The sequence below is a fragment of the Nansenia antarctica genome, assembly GCF_963989245.1.
Source record: "Nansenia antarctica genome assembly, chromosome: 7".
NCBI classification, from domain to species: Eukaryota; Metazoa; Chordata; class Actinopteri; order Argentiniformes; family Microstomatidae; genus Nansenia; species Nansenia antarctica.
The window spans coordinates 1,850,776-1,865,586 of record NC_137677.1 but is presented as its reverse complement, the minus strand read 5'-3'; the positions used below and the strand labels follow the sequence as shown (position 1 = coordinate 1,865,586).

Genomic DNA, 14,811 nt, shown 5'->3' with positions numbered 1-14,811 from the left:
CAAAATGTCGATTTGTATTAGTATCTGCATGATGGCCAACCAACCTTATTATGAGTATGTAATCAAGTATGTTCTACTCCATATCTACTCTACTCTCATTTAGATATGCCTTTATTTCAAATTATCTCCCCTATTCAAACTCCATTACGTCCTTGCAAAATAAAACCTTTGCAATTTGTCTCAACGCTGATTGCATCGTCAATGCTTACTGTACGATACTGGGGAGGAAAGTGTCCTTTAAGTCGATCGTTCATCTCAGATCAATTCCTCGCCGAGATGTGTGTCATTACTTAGCAATCCCATCCAGCAACACAACACAATAGCCTGATTATCCATATGTTAGTTCACCCTAACAGAGCTTCTTCAGAGCTCTGCTATGCTTGTGAGGATGATTAATTCCTTCATTCCCACACATGAACGTCCTAGCAGATACTTCACTATAGTGACTATAGAGGATGACTTTAATTAAAACAAGACAAATTGCACATTGGCTCTTCTTTGTTGAGGAACACAAAGACCCGCGTCTATTTGTTATCACCTTCTTAGGTATTCTCTCTCATACTCCATAATGTATGTCTAGTGTGTCTAATGTAATACATTGTTCCTTTTGATCAAACAAAAGCTCTTTCTCTCTGTGATAACAGCATCATCGAAACTCTTCTCCTCGTCTTTTGTTTGTGGAGCGTTCCATAGTACAGTTAGTTATTGTAGAGTTTCATAGTACAGTAGTTATTGTAGAGCCACTACCACTGTAGCCATTGCCTGTACAACTAGGAGGGCAGCGCATGCATGAAATGTTACTCTAATCTTGTTCCGGTTCCACAAATGCATTAAGAGTCGGCTGTAAAACCCTCTAATGGCTTGTAGTGTGAGGAAATGTAACATTGTGGACAATGTAATGCCGGGCCATCAATGATCGATATTTTTTACATGATGTGCCCACATCCATATCCTAAAAGTTCTGCATTAATATTTGATTTGAAGTGTTTTGACCTGATGACGGTTGACAACCAATAGGAAAGCAGTGGGGGAACTATACAGTGTCATATTGTAGCTTAGATAGTTGTAGCTTAGATAGATAGTCTATACTATCTATATCTAGATAGTATAGATAGTATAGATACTATAGTATAGTATAGATAGTATAGACTGTTTTTACTGGGTCCAGAAGATTGCTTTTTTCCCCCTTTTTTAACCCTCCATTAAAGAGACTGAAAAAACCTACAGTGACATTTGTAAACACCATCGTATCGCATTTTAGCTTCATTCTTCCATTAAAGAGCCAGCTAATAGCTATCATTCATCAATCTGTATGTGACCTTTCTGGAATACATTTTACACAAGAGGAGCTTATACTGTGAGTATGAGAAGGCATTAGTGTTTAATGGTAGTGTTAAATGCATGTGAAATTATACAACATTCAGAGAATAATCTCCAAATCTGGAAATGTACAGCACTCAATTGAGACCGTTAGAGTAATAGAGGAGACTGGAGTAGTATTGGGTTTCTCGTTAAGATAAAAGGAAGCTGGTAGGAGGCTGGGGTGTTTTCTCTCTCCTTCCATGGCAATGTCTCTGTGTTCCTGGCGGTGTGGTTAATGGGGCAGACACTCCATGGAGAGAGAGAGAGAGAGCAGGGCTGGAGGAGGAGAGAGAGGCACAGAGCCTCGCGCGCCCAGAGAGACCCTGCCTGCCTTACGAGTCTGCCTCAGAGGACTGGGTCAGGGCAGACATGGACTCCCCCCGCTCTCAAGTTCATGTGACCCACATGCAGGAGAATGGGAGATTAGATGAACCGTCAGAGAGCTGTGGTGGCCGAGGTTGTGTGTGTGTGAACGAGGGTTGTGTTTGTACAGCAGTTTGCCACGGGCTGGGTTATGTCGGCTGGTTGATGTTTTAGTAAGTAAGTAAGTAAGTAAGTGAGTAAAGCTTTATTTATATAGCACCTTTCGTACATGTATTTAGAAACTACTCTTAATGAGCTGACTCTCATCTAGTTGATATGATATAATTGAATAATTAAAATTCTTGTTCTCTCATTCAAAAGATAAAGAGCATTACAGTTCAGTATAGTCTTATACTTTTTTTCCCTTTACCTCAGATTTGTTTGTGTGACTACTTCAGCGATAACACGTTAACAAGCTGCATATAACAATTATAATGGGGAGAGAGCCTTCAGCGTGGCCGCACCTACTCTCTGGAACTCCCTCCCCATAGTGATCCGCAACGCCCCCACCCTGGACTCCTTCAAACTAGCCCTCAAAACACATCTGTTCTCCAAGGCCTTTGGCCCCTAGTCAATGTTTCAGTTTTGCTTTGTTTGTTTTCTGTTTTGTCTGTCTGATCATTTCCTTAGAATTGTAAAGTGTCCTGGGGTTTTTGAAAGCCGCTATATAAATCAAAGTTATTATTATTATTATTATGATGGGATTAGTCCGAACTTTGGAGGCGTAACTCCAGAGTACGGTTCAGAGGAGCGCGCTCACCTCATGGTGTAGAGAAGGGTGCCGTCGTCTTGTAACCGCAGCAGCTTGTTGGGAGTCGTCATGTTGTGAGCGATGGACTTCTTCCCGTTGAGGAAGAAGGTGTCCGGGGTCCAGATGTTGCTGGCCAGCAGGTTGTTTAAGGGGAGCATCTCCATCGGACCCTTGAAACACAGACGCTCATCCTTCCAGCTCTGCCGGAAGAACACATCGATGGTGTACTCCTAAAGTTCACAGGGACGACATTAGACAGTTGGTCATTTAGCAAACAAACACCAAACACCAATGACAGGGTACTTTAGAGGTTATGTATGGCATGTATACAGACACATTAAAGAATGATAAAGAATCATGCGTTAATCCAAAAGCAGTTTCAGATTATTAGCCGACTGTAGGAACAACTGAGGAGTTCCTGAGATTTGTATTTCATAAAAAAATCGTGAGCTTATAAGGTTCTATCTCCGTTTAGAATGATAAGGTTCTATCTCCGTTTAAGGTAGTTCAGAGATATTGAGAGTCAAAGTTTTCACATTCCATTATGTTTTGTGAGATGGAACCTTTGTATTTTATTAATTATTAACTAAAACATTTCAACATTTTAAAAGTAACACCACACAGGCATTAATAAACACCTAATGGATCAGATTATGTAAAAATAAAACTAAATTTTGACAAAAATGGAGATCCTTAGGGAGAACCTTATAATTCTAACATCACAAGATATGTCTTTACCATTTCAGTATCAGATACTGGACCGAAGCTGGTGACAAAGATGTTGGTCTTGATCTCGGTCACCTTCTCTGTAAGAACACATGTGCAGAGTGAATCACTGACAGAGATTTGAACAAAGGCAGAAGAGTAACTTCATGTCAAGTGTCCACAAACAGAACATAGAATTCCAAGTGTCCACAAACAGAACATAGAATTCCAAGTGTCCACAAACAGAACATAGAATTCCAAGTGTCCACAAACAGAACATAGAATTCCAGAACATAGAATTCCAGAACACAGAATTCCAAGTGTCCACAAACAGAACATAGAATTCCCACATTAAACACTTGAGTTGGCATTGCTGCATGAGGAGAATTCTATTATTTACAGACAGTAGTCGTTTTGAGAAACGCTTGACGTTTTTTCAAAGGCAACTCAATACATACAGTATCCTTATGGATGCTAATCAACTACATTACTGTTACTTCTCAATAGGTGACCCCTCCATATACATACACAGGAATCCTACAAGTTTCAACAAGTCAAATTTAAGACCTTTTTAGACCTTTTTTAGGCCTCTTTGGATATCATTTTAGACCTATTCGCGACACCGTATGATACCTTTTTGTCATCCTCGAGGTGATGAAATTAGGGATTTCCCTGCCATACAGACAAAAAAGGAAGCGAATTGGCATTTTTTGGGTTCCAGCTTGATTCATTTCTGCGTAAATAGATGGTGGTCAGACTGATTTCCTTGCAGGATCTCATTTTTAAGACCTAGCACCTCATTTTTTGACCGAATAACTGCTATGTGGGACCTTTTTAGGCCTTGTAAATCGGATTGCTGGATTTTAGACTTAAAGGCTTTTTAAGCGCAGCGCAGGAACCCTGCATACAGATGCATTACCAGTAGCATCTGGTGTGCATTAACGCTACATTGACCTTTACACATTGAAAAGTCACATTGAAAATGAATGATAACAAGGAGAAGACAAAATGTGTAGTCACACACACCACACAACACAACGAGAGCACGAATCACATTGTACGTACAGTAGTTGCAATACATGTCCCTCCCATACTGTACATACATGATTTTGAATCCATTCATTCTCAGTCTAACCCCATGGCTAATACACTTTTATTTTTTAAAAATTAAATAATTTAACACCATATTTCTAGTCTAGTGAAAGAAATCGAAAAAAGTTCTCGCCTACACTGGCCTCAGTCCACTGAGTACAAAGGACCCTGCTTTTTATGACGGAGGACTGATGGCTTCCTCAAGGTCACCAGCTTGCTGGCACAATCACAACAGCACTTTCAAAAGGCCGTGATACTGAGCGTGTTGGCAGCCTCACGGATTCACACTTTAGGAACCTCACAATGAGCATGTTCCTTTGTCCAGGACCTACAGCAGCCACGGTCTATGAATGCGGGAGCGCATTTCCCTTCCCATGCAGGATAAAGAGAGGCCTGATGTTGCAGTGCAGTCCATTGTTCCCTCCCATTATGGGGGGGAGCCGTGGGATCTCTTACTCAAGATAATATTGACACCGAGACTACACTGGAGTGAGAATATATTGACTATATTCACCTCTGTTAAAACAATCATCATTTCGCATAATCGTGTGTCTGTCAACTAAGCCTGGCTTTAGGTTACATGGACACACTACGAAGTAGTAAGTATTGCACTGTCCACTTAATTCTCATATAGTATGATATTTTAGATCTGTACAACATACAGACATGGACAGGTGTTTCAGGTGTTCACATTTGCATCATCATACCTCCCAGTCCAGGGCGGAGTCTGTTGTCATACCCATCCAGCAACCCATCCAGGATCCTGGTGAAGATGGTGATGTTGTCGTTGAGCTCGGCCTCTTTGGGGGTCCCAGTTGGGGTCTGGCAGAGGCTATGTCACATAACAAAGAGGGAACGTTTAGGCCTACCTTTGCACTTTTACATCAACGTAATTTAATCAATTAAGAGAAGAGATAAAGAGAAGTGGACAGAGCTGGCTGTCCGACTCCTATCCGATATTGTGTACTTCTTGAAATCAATATGCGCCTTCAGTGCCTAGATATTGTTTATGTAATAGCCTTTAGTCTGCTGTGAAAGTTAGTGCCTTACCTCAAACGGCAGGTGATGCTCACCAGCCAGACACAGACCCACACACTTCTCATTGCAAAGCTGCAGCGCATTCCATCGCCCATTCCTGAAACAAAGTCACATCATGGATATCTCTAGTAGATGATAATTATACAGTGCTTTGATATTGCCTTTTAGGTCTATGCCAATCCATGCATGCGTAGACTAACGACATAACGATTGTTAAAATAACAATTATTCAACAGTTATTCCATAGTTAAAAAGATAGGATTATATTTATTTATTTAAAGATATTAATAATAATTATATATATATTTATTTTTTTAAATATTAGTATTATTAAATTCGTTTAAATCATCATTAAACTACACTGATCATGCGTACATGTAGGTTACTATGTTACGATGTTGGACGACCACACATCCCTCAGGGGGCTAATGGATCACAGTGCGCGTGGATATTCCGTATGACACAGAATGTACAGTCTCCAATCAAACACTTGAACTGTTCCATCGGATGCATTAATAAGGCACTAAGTCATTAGCTCCCCTCCAGCGCCAAACAGACAGTAGTTAGTATGCAATCTAAAGACACATGTCAATAATAACAATGGAAAAAAACATATTGCATTAATATTTCACAAGAGAAATAGACCTTAACAATGTCAATGAGTCCCTTTGTTAGATTCCCAACATCGCACAAGCTGCGTTACAGTCAATTGACGTTGCACAAAAAAAGCCTTGCCACCTGATTTCTCTCTCTGAGTTGAGTAATAACCTTACTCAAAAAGACGTAGGAGGCTATAGTTTTTTCCAGTAAATAAATAAAATGCATTTAAAATGTTGAGATAATACCTGTATCGTTTTGGGGACCGTGCGTTATTGATAAGCACAGTATTCCATTTGAAACTGGACAAGCAAATCCCGCAATGTTGACTGCAACCGCAGCTTTTCCACAGTATTCTCCTTCAGAAATCCCCTGCCTTTCTAAGACTGTAGTACGGAGCTTGCATTGTGTTGTCCTCTCTTACGACTCACTAAACGTTGAATAAGAAGCCTTCCACATCTTTTCTTCTCTCGGATCTCCACATCTCTCTTACATCCCATAGTATCGCATACGACAGTGGAACGTAACGCAAACCATCAATAAACCTGTGCGTCTGTGTCCCGACGCTCAACGCCGGTCTGCATGCATTAAGGTCTGCACCCCAATAAGATGTCCCGTTATTCTGGCGCTCCTACAGTAACACAGTAACAGTACAGTGTACACTTCTCTCCTCCAATGCCTCACACACACACAGCCCACTACATCTCTCACACACACACACACACACACACAGCCCACTACATCTCTCTGTGTATAGCACTGCAAAGGTTTGCTGCACAGGCATTCAAGCGTAGTTACAGAAGCTTACCACACACACACACACACACACACACACACACACACACACACACACACACACACACACACACACACACACACACACACACACACACACACACACACACACACATTACCACACACTTCTGCTGCTGCGCCCCTTAGCAGACTTCTATTTCCTCCCTTGGCTGTTCCTCCGCTGATCTAGACACTTTGTGATGTTAGACTTAGAATTATATGGTTCTATCTCTTTTTGGGGGGAAAAATGAGTTTTTTACATAATCTGATCCATTAGGTGTTTATTAATGCCTGTGTGGTGTTATTTTTAAAAATGTTGACATTTTTGAGTTAGTACTTAATAAAATACAAAGGTTCCATCTCACCAAACATAATGGAATGTAAAAACTTTGACGCTCAATATCTCTGAACTGCCCTAAACGGAGATAGAACCTTATCATTCTAAACGGAGATAGAACCTTATCATTCTAAGCTCACGACTTTGTTTGTAACAGTTTAATATTTGGAATCAAAGTTGATGGACGTCACCTCTGATCGTGATCGCACACCATAATTGCCCCTCAGGAGGAAAATGAAAGGGAGGCAGGCTGGAAAGGTTGGAGGAAAAAAACTAAGAGACGGGCATCTCTTTCGGGGAGGTTTATTTGCCCCCGAGCAATGATTAAAAAAAACGGTGGCAGCAAATGTAGTGGGTTTCCCAACAATTCTGCTGACTTGGCATCCTTTACTTTGCCATTATAGCTTCTCAGCGTCAGTGTTCCAGTGAATACAATAGGTTTTAAAAAAGAGATAAGTGTATACGAATCAAGTATCGTATGCCCAATTGACTTCAATATAGCATTTATGCAAGCGTCACTGGATAAAGCCCTGCTTCTCTGTATGTCGTCGGCCTGTAACCAAATCAAGTATTACATGACCACACACCTTGTCAAATGGTGTGTGCAATAATTATGGAACTGCTGTTGGAGTGATTACTGAAAGCATCTTTTTAATATAGAGATAGGATGTGTGTGTGTGTGTGTGTGTGTGTGTGTGTGTGTGTGTGTGTGTGTGTGTGTGTGTGCGTGTGCGAGAGAGAGAGTAGTTACAAAGACAACCATAAGAGGGATCTCTAATCCCATTTTCGGATTCTCTATCTGATCTGACTGAGAAATACATCTGAGCCGTTGCAGGAAAGTGTAGTTCCAGGCTATATAGCCTAGCCTAGTGCATTAAAGATTGTAGGCTATAAAGGGCATTTAAGTACATAAATCCACTGAACAGATCTGGATGAATGCAAATGCACAGGAATGTGACCGCACATCATTCCTACAGTATCTTTCATAACTTGCGTGTCATAAAACCTATCATGGGCATGCATTATGAAAGGTATAAGGCTTCAGTCAAGCTATTCATGAGCAAAGTGACAAAGAGACAAAGAACTGTTATTTCACCAACTCCAGTTGGTGCCGAGTCTTAAGCCACCAGACCCTGATTCCATGTCACTATAGGCCTCGAGTTTGACAACATAGCTCAAGTTGATACATACATTGGAACTAGAAAAGTAATTATTTCCTTTTCTTTTGCTTATGCAGGAATGCCGTGGACGGGAATAAAAAGCTGTTTGCCATCTATGATACAAGGTAAGAAATTGAATGTCTTCTGCCTCAATGTTATCATCGGGTCTGGGTTGAAATATCTCTTGAGCAACTTCACCTATACTGTAGGTATGAGTGTAGAGCTCTGTATCATGTTATGCATTGAGTTTTAAGTCAATCTCTCCATGGATACACCTACAACTTAAATGGAAGGTGAAATTCCCTATTCCCTATACTGTCTAAATATATATATTTTTTTAAATAAATAAAAAACTAGCTTTAGAAGAAGGTTTTTCCTTCTATCAATGGCCCCGGGCCTGAGCTGGATTACTCTTCCTGCTACGACTGGTGGATTGATGATTCACTTGCTTAGTCAAATGTATTGATTGTAAGTCGCTTTGGAATAGGGCGTCTGCTAAATGCCAAAAATGTAAATGTAAATGAAATTGGTTGGGTAGAAGTCAGTTCAACTACCCCCCCCCCCCCCCCCCCCCCCCTTCTGAAGACCTGAAACGGAGTGACGAGAGTGAAGGATACAGAGCAGCCTAACTATGTTAATATAATGACAGACAAGTGTTTATGACCTGTAATGCATGTATGGGTTTAGTTTGTATAACAGGGTCTCTCTTGATGTGCTTCTCTCTGCCTACACACTTAAGAACATCTCCAGATGAATAATCCTTGTATACAGAGAGCATGCTGGGTATGGTGGAGTGTGGGTGCATGTGGGAATGCAGTCGCATGTATTTATATATACTGTACTATGCTACGCTGAAGGAGAAGTCACTGTGCTCCCTTGTTTTCCCTGAATGAAAATTATGTAACAATCATATGGATCAAAGAAAAAAATAAACCCTTTTTATGTTATGACGAAAATTACCCAGGAAATTACTTTAAGGGCATTGTCAGCAACTCTAGCTTGTTTCTAATTTATGCAAAGTACCTCTGTTTCTGATGATAATAATAATAAATAGTAATAATAATAATAAAAAGCTTTTAGATGACACTTGAATACAAGCTTTGGCTCTGGTTTAATCTATCAAGATAATCCCTAATTCCTTTTTAAGGTAGAAATTACCTCACAAATACTGTATAAATCTGTATTGGTCACTTTAAAGATAATAGTCCTCTAAGTAGGCCTGTAACAATTATGAAATAATTGTCTAATGGCAATTAAACTGTCTAATGGAAATGTTGACTGTGCTCCAACACACAAGCTAGCTAGCTGGCTAACAACAGAGAACATCACATTAGCTAGACAGCTGCTCTGCATGTTAAGCACATCACAACATGCTGGAAGAACATGAACATGCTAAAAACACACAACTACACCTAACTAGATGACACACAGTACCTTTTTTATTGATGTTTTGAACATTTTATGTTCAAAAATATGTTTTATGCTAATAAAGAGGCATGGTTTACTTCACAGTTTGCTGTTGACATTATCTGGGTCACATACTAGTGAAACAATTATAATTGTTAATCGCAATTATTTCTGAGACAATTAATTGTACATCAAAAATGTGTAATTGTTACCTATAAGAAATGTCTACATCAATCTCTGAGCTATGAAATTACTCTCTACTGCTGTTCCACGAATCTAACCCAAAACTACTCCTTTCCGGAGTCTGCCTATGAGCACATTAGGACAGTAAATGGACTGCACTTATATAGCAGCTTTATCCAAAGTGCTTTACAACGGCCTCTCATTCACCCATTCACACACACATTCACACACCAATGGCGGCAAGCTGCCATGCAAGGCGCCGGCCGGCCCCGCTCACTGGGAGCAATTTTGGGGTTCAGTGTCTTGCCCAAGGACACTGCGACATGTGGCCAGCCAGGGCTCGAACCGCCGATCTGCCAACCTTGTGATCATTAGACGGCGGCTCTACCTCCTGTGCCCAGTGCTGTCCACACATCCCCATGTAGTGCTGGAAACTAATGCAGTGTGGAGTGAGGTGGTTTAGATGGCTCTTCTCCTATAGTCTAACTGTCTGGCCCTCTCAGCACTCCCATTCAGTCTGCCTAAAGTCTTTTTATGGGAAAAACAAGTGGATTTAACAAGATTGGAGAATAAAAGCTCTTTGCTAATGAAAGAGGACATTTTCAGGATTTTCTAATCAGCCATTTTATGGTCGAGTAATAACCAGTCAACTGTCAGTCTCTCTAAACCTGATGGATTATGAAATGACCTTATGGGACCGACCGTAAGAGGCTAATATCTCTTGATGGGGAGGAGGAGACGTTCTGTAGGTTATACCACCCAGACCACCTTAAAGGAGCGATCTGGGATTAGCACATCCATTGTTTCGACTTTTAAATGAATGACATAATATAGTCATTGATTCTTGAAGAATTTAACTTGTAAATACCTCATGGTCTTAGTTCAACTGTTTTACCCCATCAGAAGCCAAAATATAAGATTGTTTTACTCCACAAACAATGTAATTGTATCTAAACACTGCATAGCTTCAAAACATGGTTAAAACTAGAATTTTTTGAATTGTTTTCGAATGGATGTTCACAGTCTTGCATCCATAGCTCTGTCTATGGATCTGAGAGAGTGGTTACATTTCGTGACGTTAGAATTATAAGGTTCTATCTAAATTTTTGTCAAAATTTAGTTTTTTTACATAATCTGATCCATTAGGTGTTTATTAATGCCTGTGTGGTGTTATTTTTAAAATGTTGACATTTTTGAGTAAGTAATTCATAAAATACAAAGGTTCCATCTCACAAAACATATTTGAAATGTAAAAACTAACCCTAACCTTATAATTCTAAGCTCATGATTTCTCCAGCCCCATCACTCAGCAGTTTACCCCAAAAAAGTGGCAGGGAGACTGCTTTCTTATTATTTGAATCCCAGATTGCCCCTTTAAGCCTCCTATTTCATACTGTTTCTATCGTCATTAGTTGGCATGCGTGTGAAGGTGTAAGTCGTTACTCTGTGACTGTCTGAGTCTTTAAAGAGCAGTGATGATCAGGGGTCCTCATGTCCTGTCACAGTCTGGACCATCCATACATCCATTGCAGTCAGATGCGATAGAGAGCAGAGAGCTGCTCTTCATGGATACAGTGACACATTTGATGACAGCTAACAGATATAATGTCTCCAAACTAAAAGGTTACAGTCTGCACACAGATTCATTTGGCTCCATGGATGTAGTTAGTAGATGAATGAAAAATGGAATTCATCAAAGTAACTTGCAGTGCTGAATCCCATCATTATGCAGACCTTACTGGTCGGCTGGATCTTACAGTTCAGATTATTCTTATCTCTTAGATAGCCTACAAATCGTGAGTTTAGAATGATAAGGTTCTATCTCCGTTTAGAATGATAAGGTTCTATCTCCGTTTAGAATGATAAGGTTCTATCTCCGTTTAGGGCAGTTCAGAGATATTGAGCATCAAAGTTTTTACATTCCATTATGTTCTGTGAGATGGAACCTTTGTATTTGATTATTACTAACTCAAAAATGTCAACATTTAAAAAAATAACACCACACAGGCTTTAATAAACACCTAATGGATCAGATTATGTAAAAAAAACTAAATTTTGACAAAAATGGAGATAGAACCGTATAATTCTAACGTCACGATTTTGTGACAAATACAATAACATTGTAATGCACTTTCTCCAATTAAGGACCATAGTTTGCGCTCCATTCTTTACAACTTTGACAGACTCACTCTACCACACACACACACACACACACACACACACACACACACACACACACACACACACACACACACACACACACACACACACACACACACACACACACACACACACACACACACACACACAACAGCCTACTGTACACTAGAATAAAGAACTGCGCACAGAGAATGTTAGACAGTTATGATGCGCAATAACTTACCCAAGTATCCTTCCTCATCGCCTCATCATGTCCCTTAGCTCAAAGACTTCAGCGCACACAGATTTTTATTTATTAATCCCGCTCTCTAAATTGTTGCTGGCTCCTAAATCCTGATGAACTCCCGCTTGGTTTACCAATCAGAAAAACACGCCTCAACTATCTTGCGGAGAGGAGAGTATCGCATCACGTGGACTCCTTTGCTTTGGACTCCTGTGTTATACAGAGGGAATTACATGTCTTCAAACTCTGGAATGAACAACGTGGAATGAATCTGTCACTGGTGACGACATTGTAAAGGGGATCAAAGCCAAGGGAGACAATTAATGAAAGCTGGTTTGTTTGACAAACATTCTGGTTGTGTGACAACATGGATTTATGTTAACTGCGCCATGCGCCTTGCAACACTCGGATCAACCTGGACTCTTAACCGACCCCCCAAAAGAAAGACCACCACAAGAAGTGACATTGGAATTTCTATATTGCATATAGTGCTTGTGATTTAAGCATTCAAGGTCTGCATGAGGATGGAGATCTGGCTTAGCCCCTACCACCACCACGTCAATTCTCGCTGCATCTATCCCTGGTAACGTTTTGTTCCAAAATGTTTGGTGTTTACCAAATACGCTGTTGCGTCTCAACATCATTTCACTCCAACAGAGACAGACAGAAACATCGAATTGATCATGCAAAACCCTTCAACAGATCCTAGGATGATCTCTGGCGCCGAACAATGTTGTGTTAATTACCATTAAGCTGCTGATGGAGCAATAACTGCGGTCATCTATCATTAGTTGAACACTGGACTGGGAAACCTTTTACCCCCGTTTAGTTAGTCGCTCGATCCCTTGTCAAGAGAGATCGGAGGGAATGTGGGGGTCCCAGAGAAAGGGGGTCTTTGACGTTCTCTCGTTGCCACTCATCGTGGCAGTGATGTGCTGTGCACAGAGGTAAGTGTTGGGCACGAATATATAGAAGCATATAGCTGACATAATTCAAATGCCAATGCAATATGAGATTGCAATTGCATGTTCCACTTTTGCATGCATTCTTTCAGACAATATTCAAATTCTCCATACGAATATGTCAATAAGGGGATGCTTGAGTCTTCTGGAAAGTGATGGATCTAACAAACAATCTCTCTCTTTTTCTTTCAGCGCCAACGAACCAGGGAATATGTCTTTCGTAAAGGAGACGGTGGACAAATTATTAAAAGGATATGATATTCGTCTGCGCCCAGACTTTGGAGGTACGTCATGTCCCCAAAAAACGCTAAGTCATTGTTTTTATAATATTCTTGTGGCAAAATTAAGTATGATAATGGATAATAATTGTTCCAAAACGTACCTCTCTTGCTGTGTCTAAAGGTGCACCGGTGGCTGTTGGCATGAGTATAGATGTGGCAAGCATAGACATGGTGTCAGAAGTCAATATGGTAAGTAGTTCCAAATCATTAAATGTATGAATTTAGTGTTTGTTTATTGTTTATTATTGTGTCATGTTTTATTGTTTCTATGTGTGCATAGTTAGACATGGGTGCATAGGCTAACTTTGTTTAAATTGACAATATTGTATGATAAAACTTGGGCGTGACAGATCCAAATCTGTCATTGCGATGGCTAGATGGGATGGACAGTTGATGGAATGGACACGTGCTCCAGGCCGTTTGGTCTCCTGTCACCTTATGAGAAGTGTTGGGAAGATACTCTGAAAATGTATTTAACTAGATTACCAATTGCGTTACAACGAAAGAAGTTGAACTACACTAAAGCTATACCCTTGAGAGAAATATAGTTTGTCAAACTAAAGCTACTTTGAAAAAGTAGTTCACTAGATCGAAAACTATCTTATCCAACACAGACAGTCAGCTACTGAGAGATGACCAGCTCCATGTGACAGAACGTGTGTCTGAAATCACTGGGGGAGAAAATAACTGTGAGGTGGAGCAAAGTGGGGAGACCCGTGGCAGTAAAGAGAAGAAATAGTGGCGAAATTGATGTTCAAGGGCTGGAATAATAGTTACATTCCACTGTTATTTTGTTTGTTATCTTTTGGAGAAATGTAGTGAGTACAGTAGCCACACTACTACATTGCAAAAAAAAATGTTAACTACAGGAAAAACTGTAGGAACTAGGATTAGAATTTTGTTTAACTACCACCAAGCTACTGCAAAATACAGTTAAACCGATAGTTGAACTACATATCGTGGAACTAGTCCCCAACACTGCATACTAGTATTTGTAATGTAACCATTTGAATATTAAGGAGGAGAAAATCACATCAGCCATAATGAGGAAATCAGTAATTGGAAAAAGAACCTTTTAAAGTCTTTACAATGGCTTTCATAACCATACTGTATATGATCTGATCTGGCCCAAGCCCTGATGTCATCAGCTGTTTCCAACATATGGTTGGATGAATGATGAATGGTTACAGTACACATCTTGGTCCAATGCCTTTCCTCTGAGTATGACAGAATCCACTCACGGTCCTTTAGGTCCAGAAGGTCAGTGTATGTTTTTATGTGCGAGGCAGGGCAGCTATTCCTCAGGAGGGGGGGTACAGTTCTGGCTCCAGATTGTGATGTCTATGCCATCCATCTTTGGTCTGAATTGCTGACCAAGCGAGCGTGGTGCTCTCG

The 14,811-nt window shown here is 40.3% G+C and overlaps 1 protein-coding gene across 2 annotated transcripts in view; it reads left to right on the top strand.

The window, feature by feature from the left end:
• Nucleotides 1–14,811, top strand: part of gabrb3 (gamma-aminobutyric acid type A receptor subunit beta3) — a gene marked incomplete at both ends in the record, with an annotated part of 57,860 nt that overhangs the window by 17,331 nt on the left and 25,718 nt on the right. Inside the window, 3 exons of one of the 2 annotated variants that reach the window (XM_080536202.1) lie at nucleotides 8,278–8,325; nucleotides 13,328–13,419; nucleotides 13,538–13,605. In XM_080536202.1, the coding sequence (XP_080392328.1) occupies nucleotides 8,278–8,325; nucleotides 13,328–13,419; nucleotides 13,538–13,605 (208 nt within the window). Of the gene's footprint in view, nucleotides 1–8,277; nucleotides 8,326–13,040; nucleotides 13,121–13,327; nucleotides 13,420–13,537; nucleotides 13,606–14,811 lie in introns of those variants that run through there. The other variant, XM_080536203.1, reaches the window with a different exon arrangement.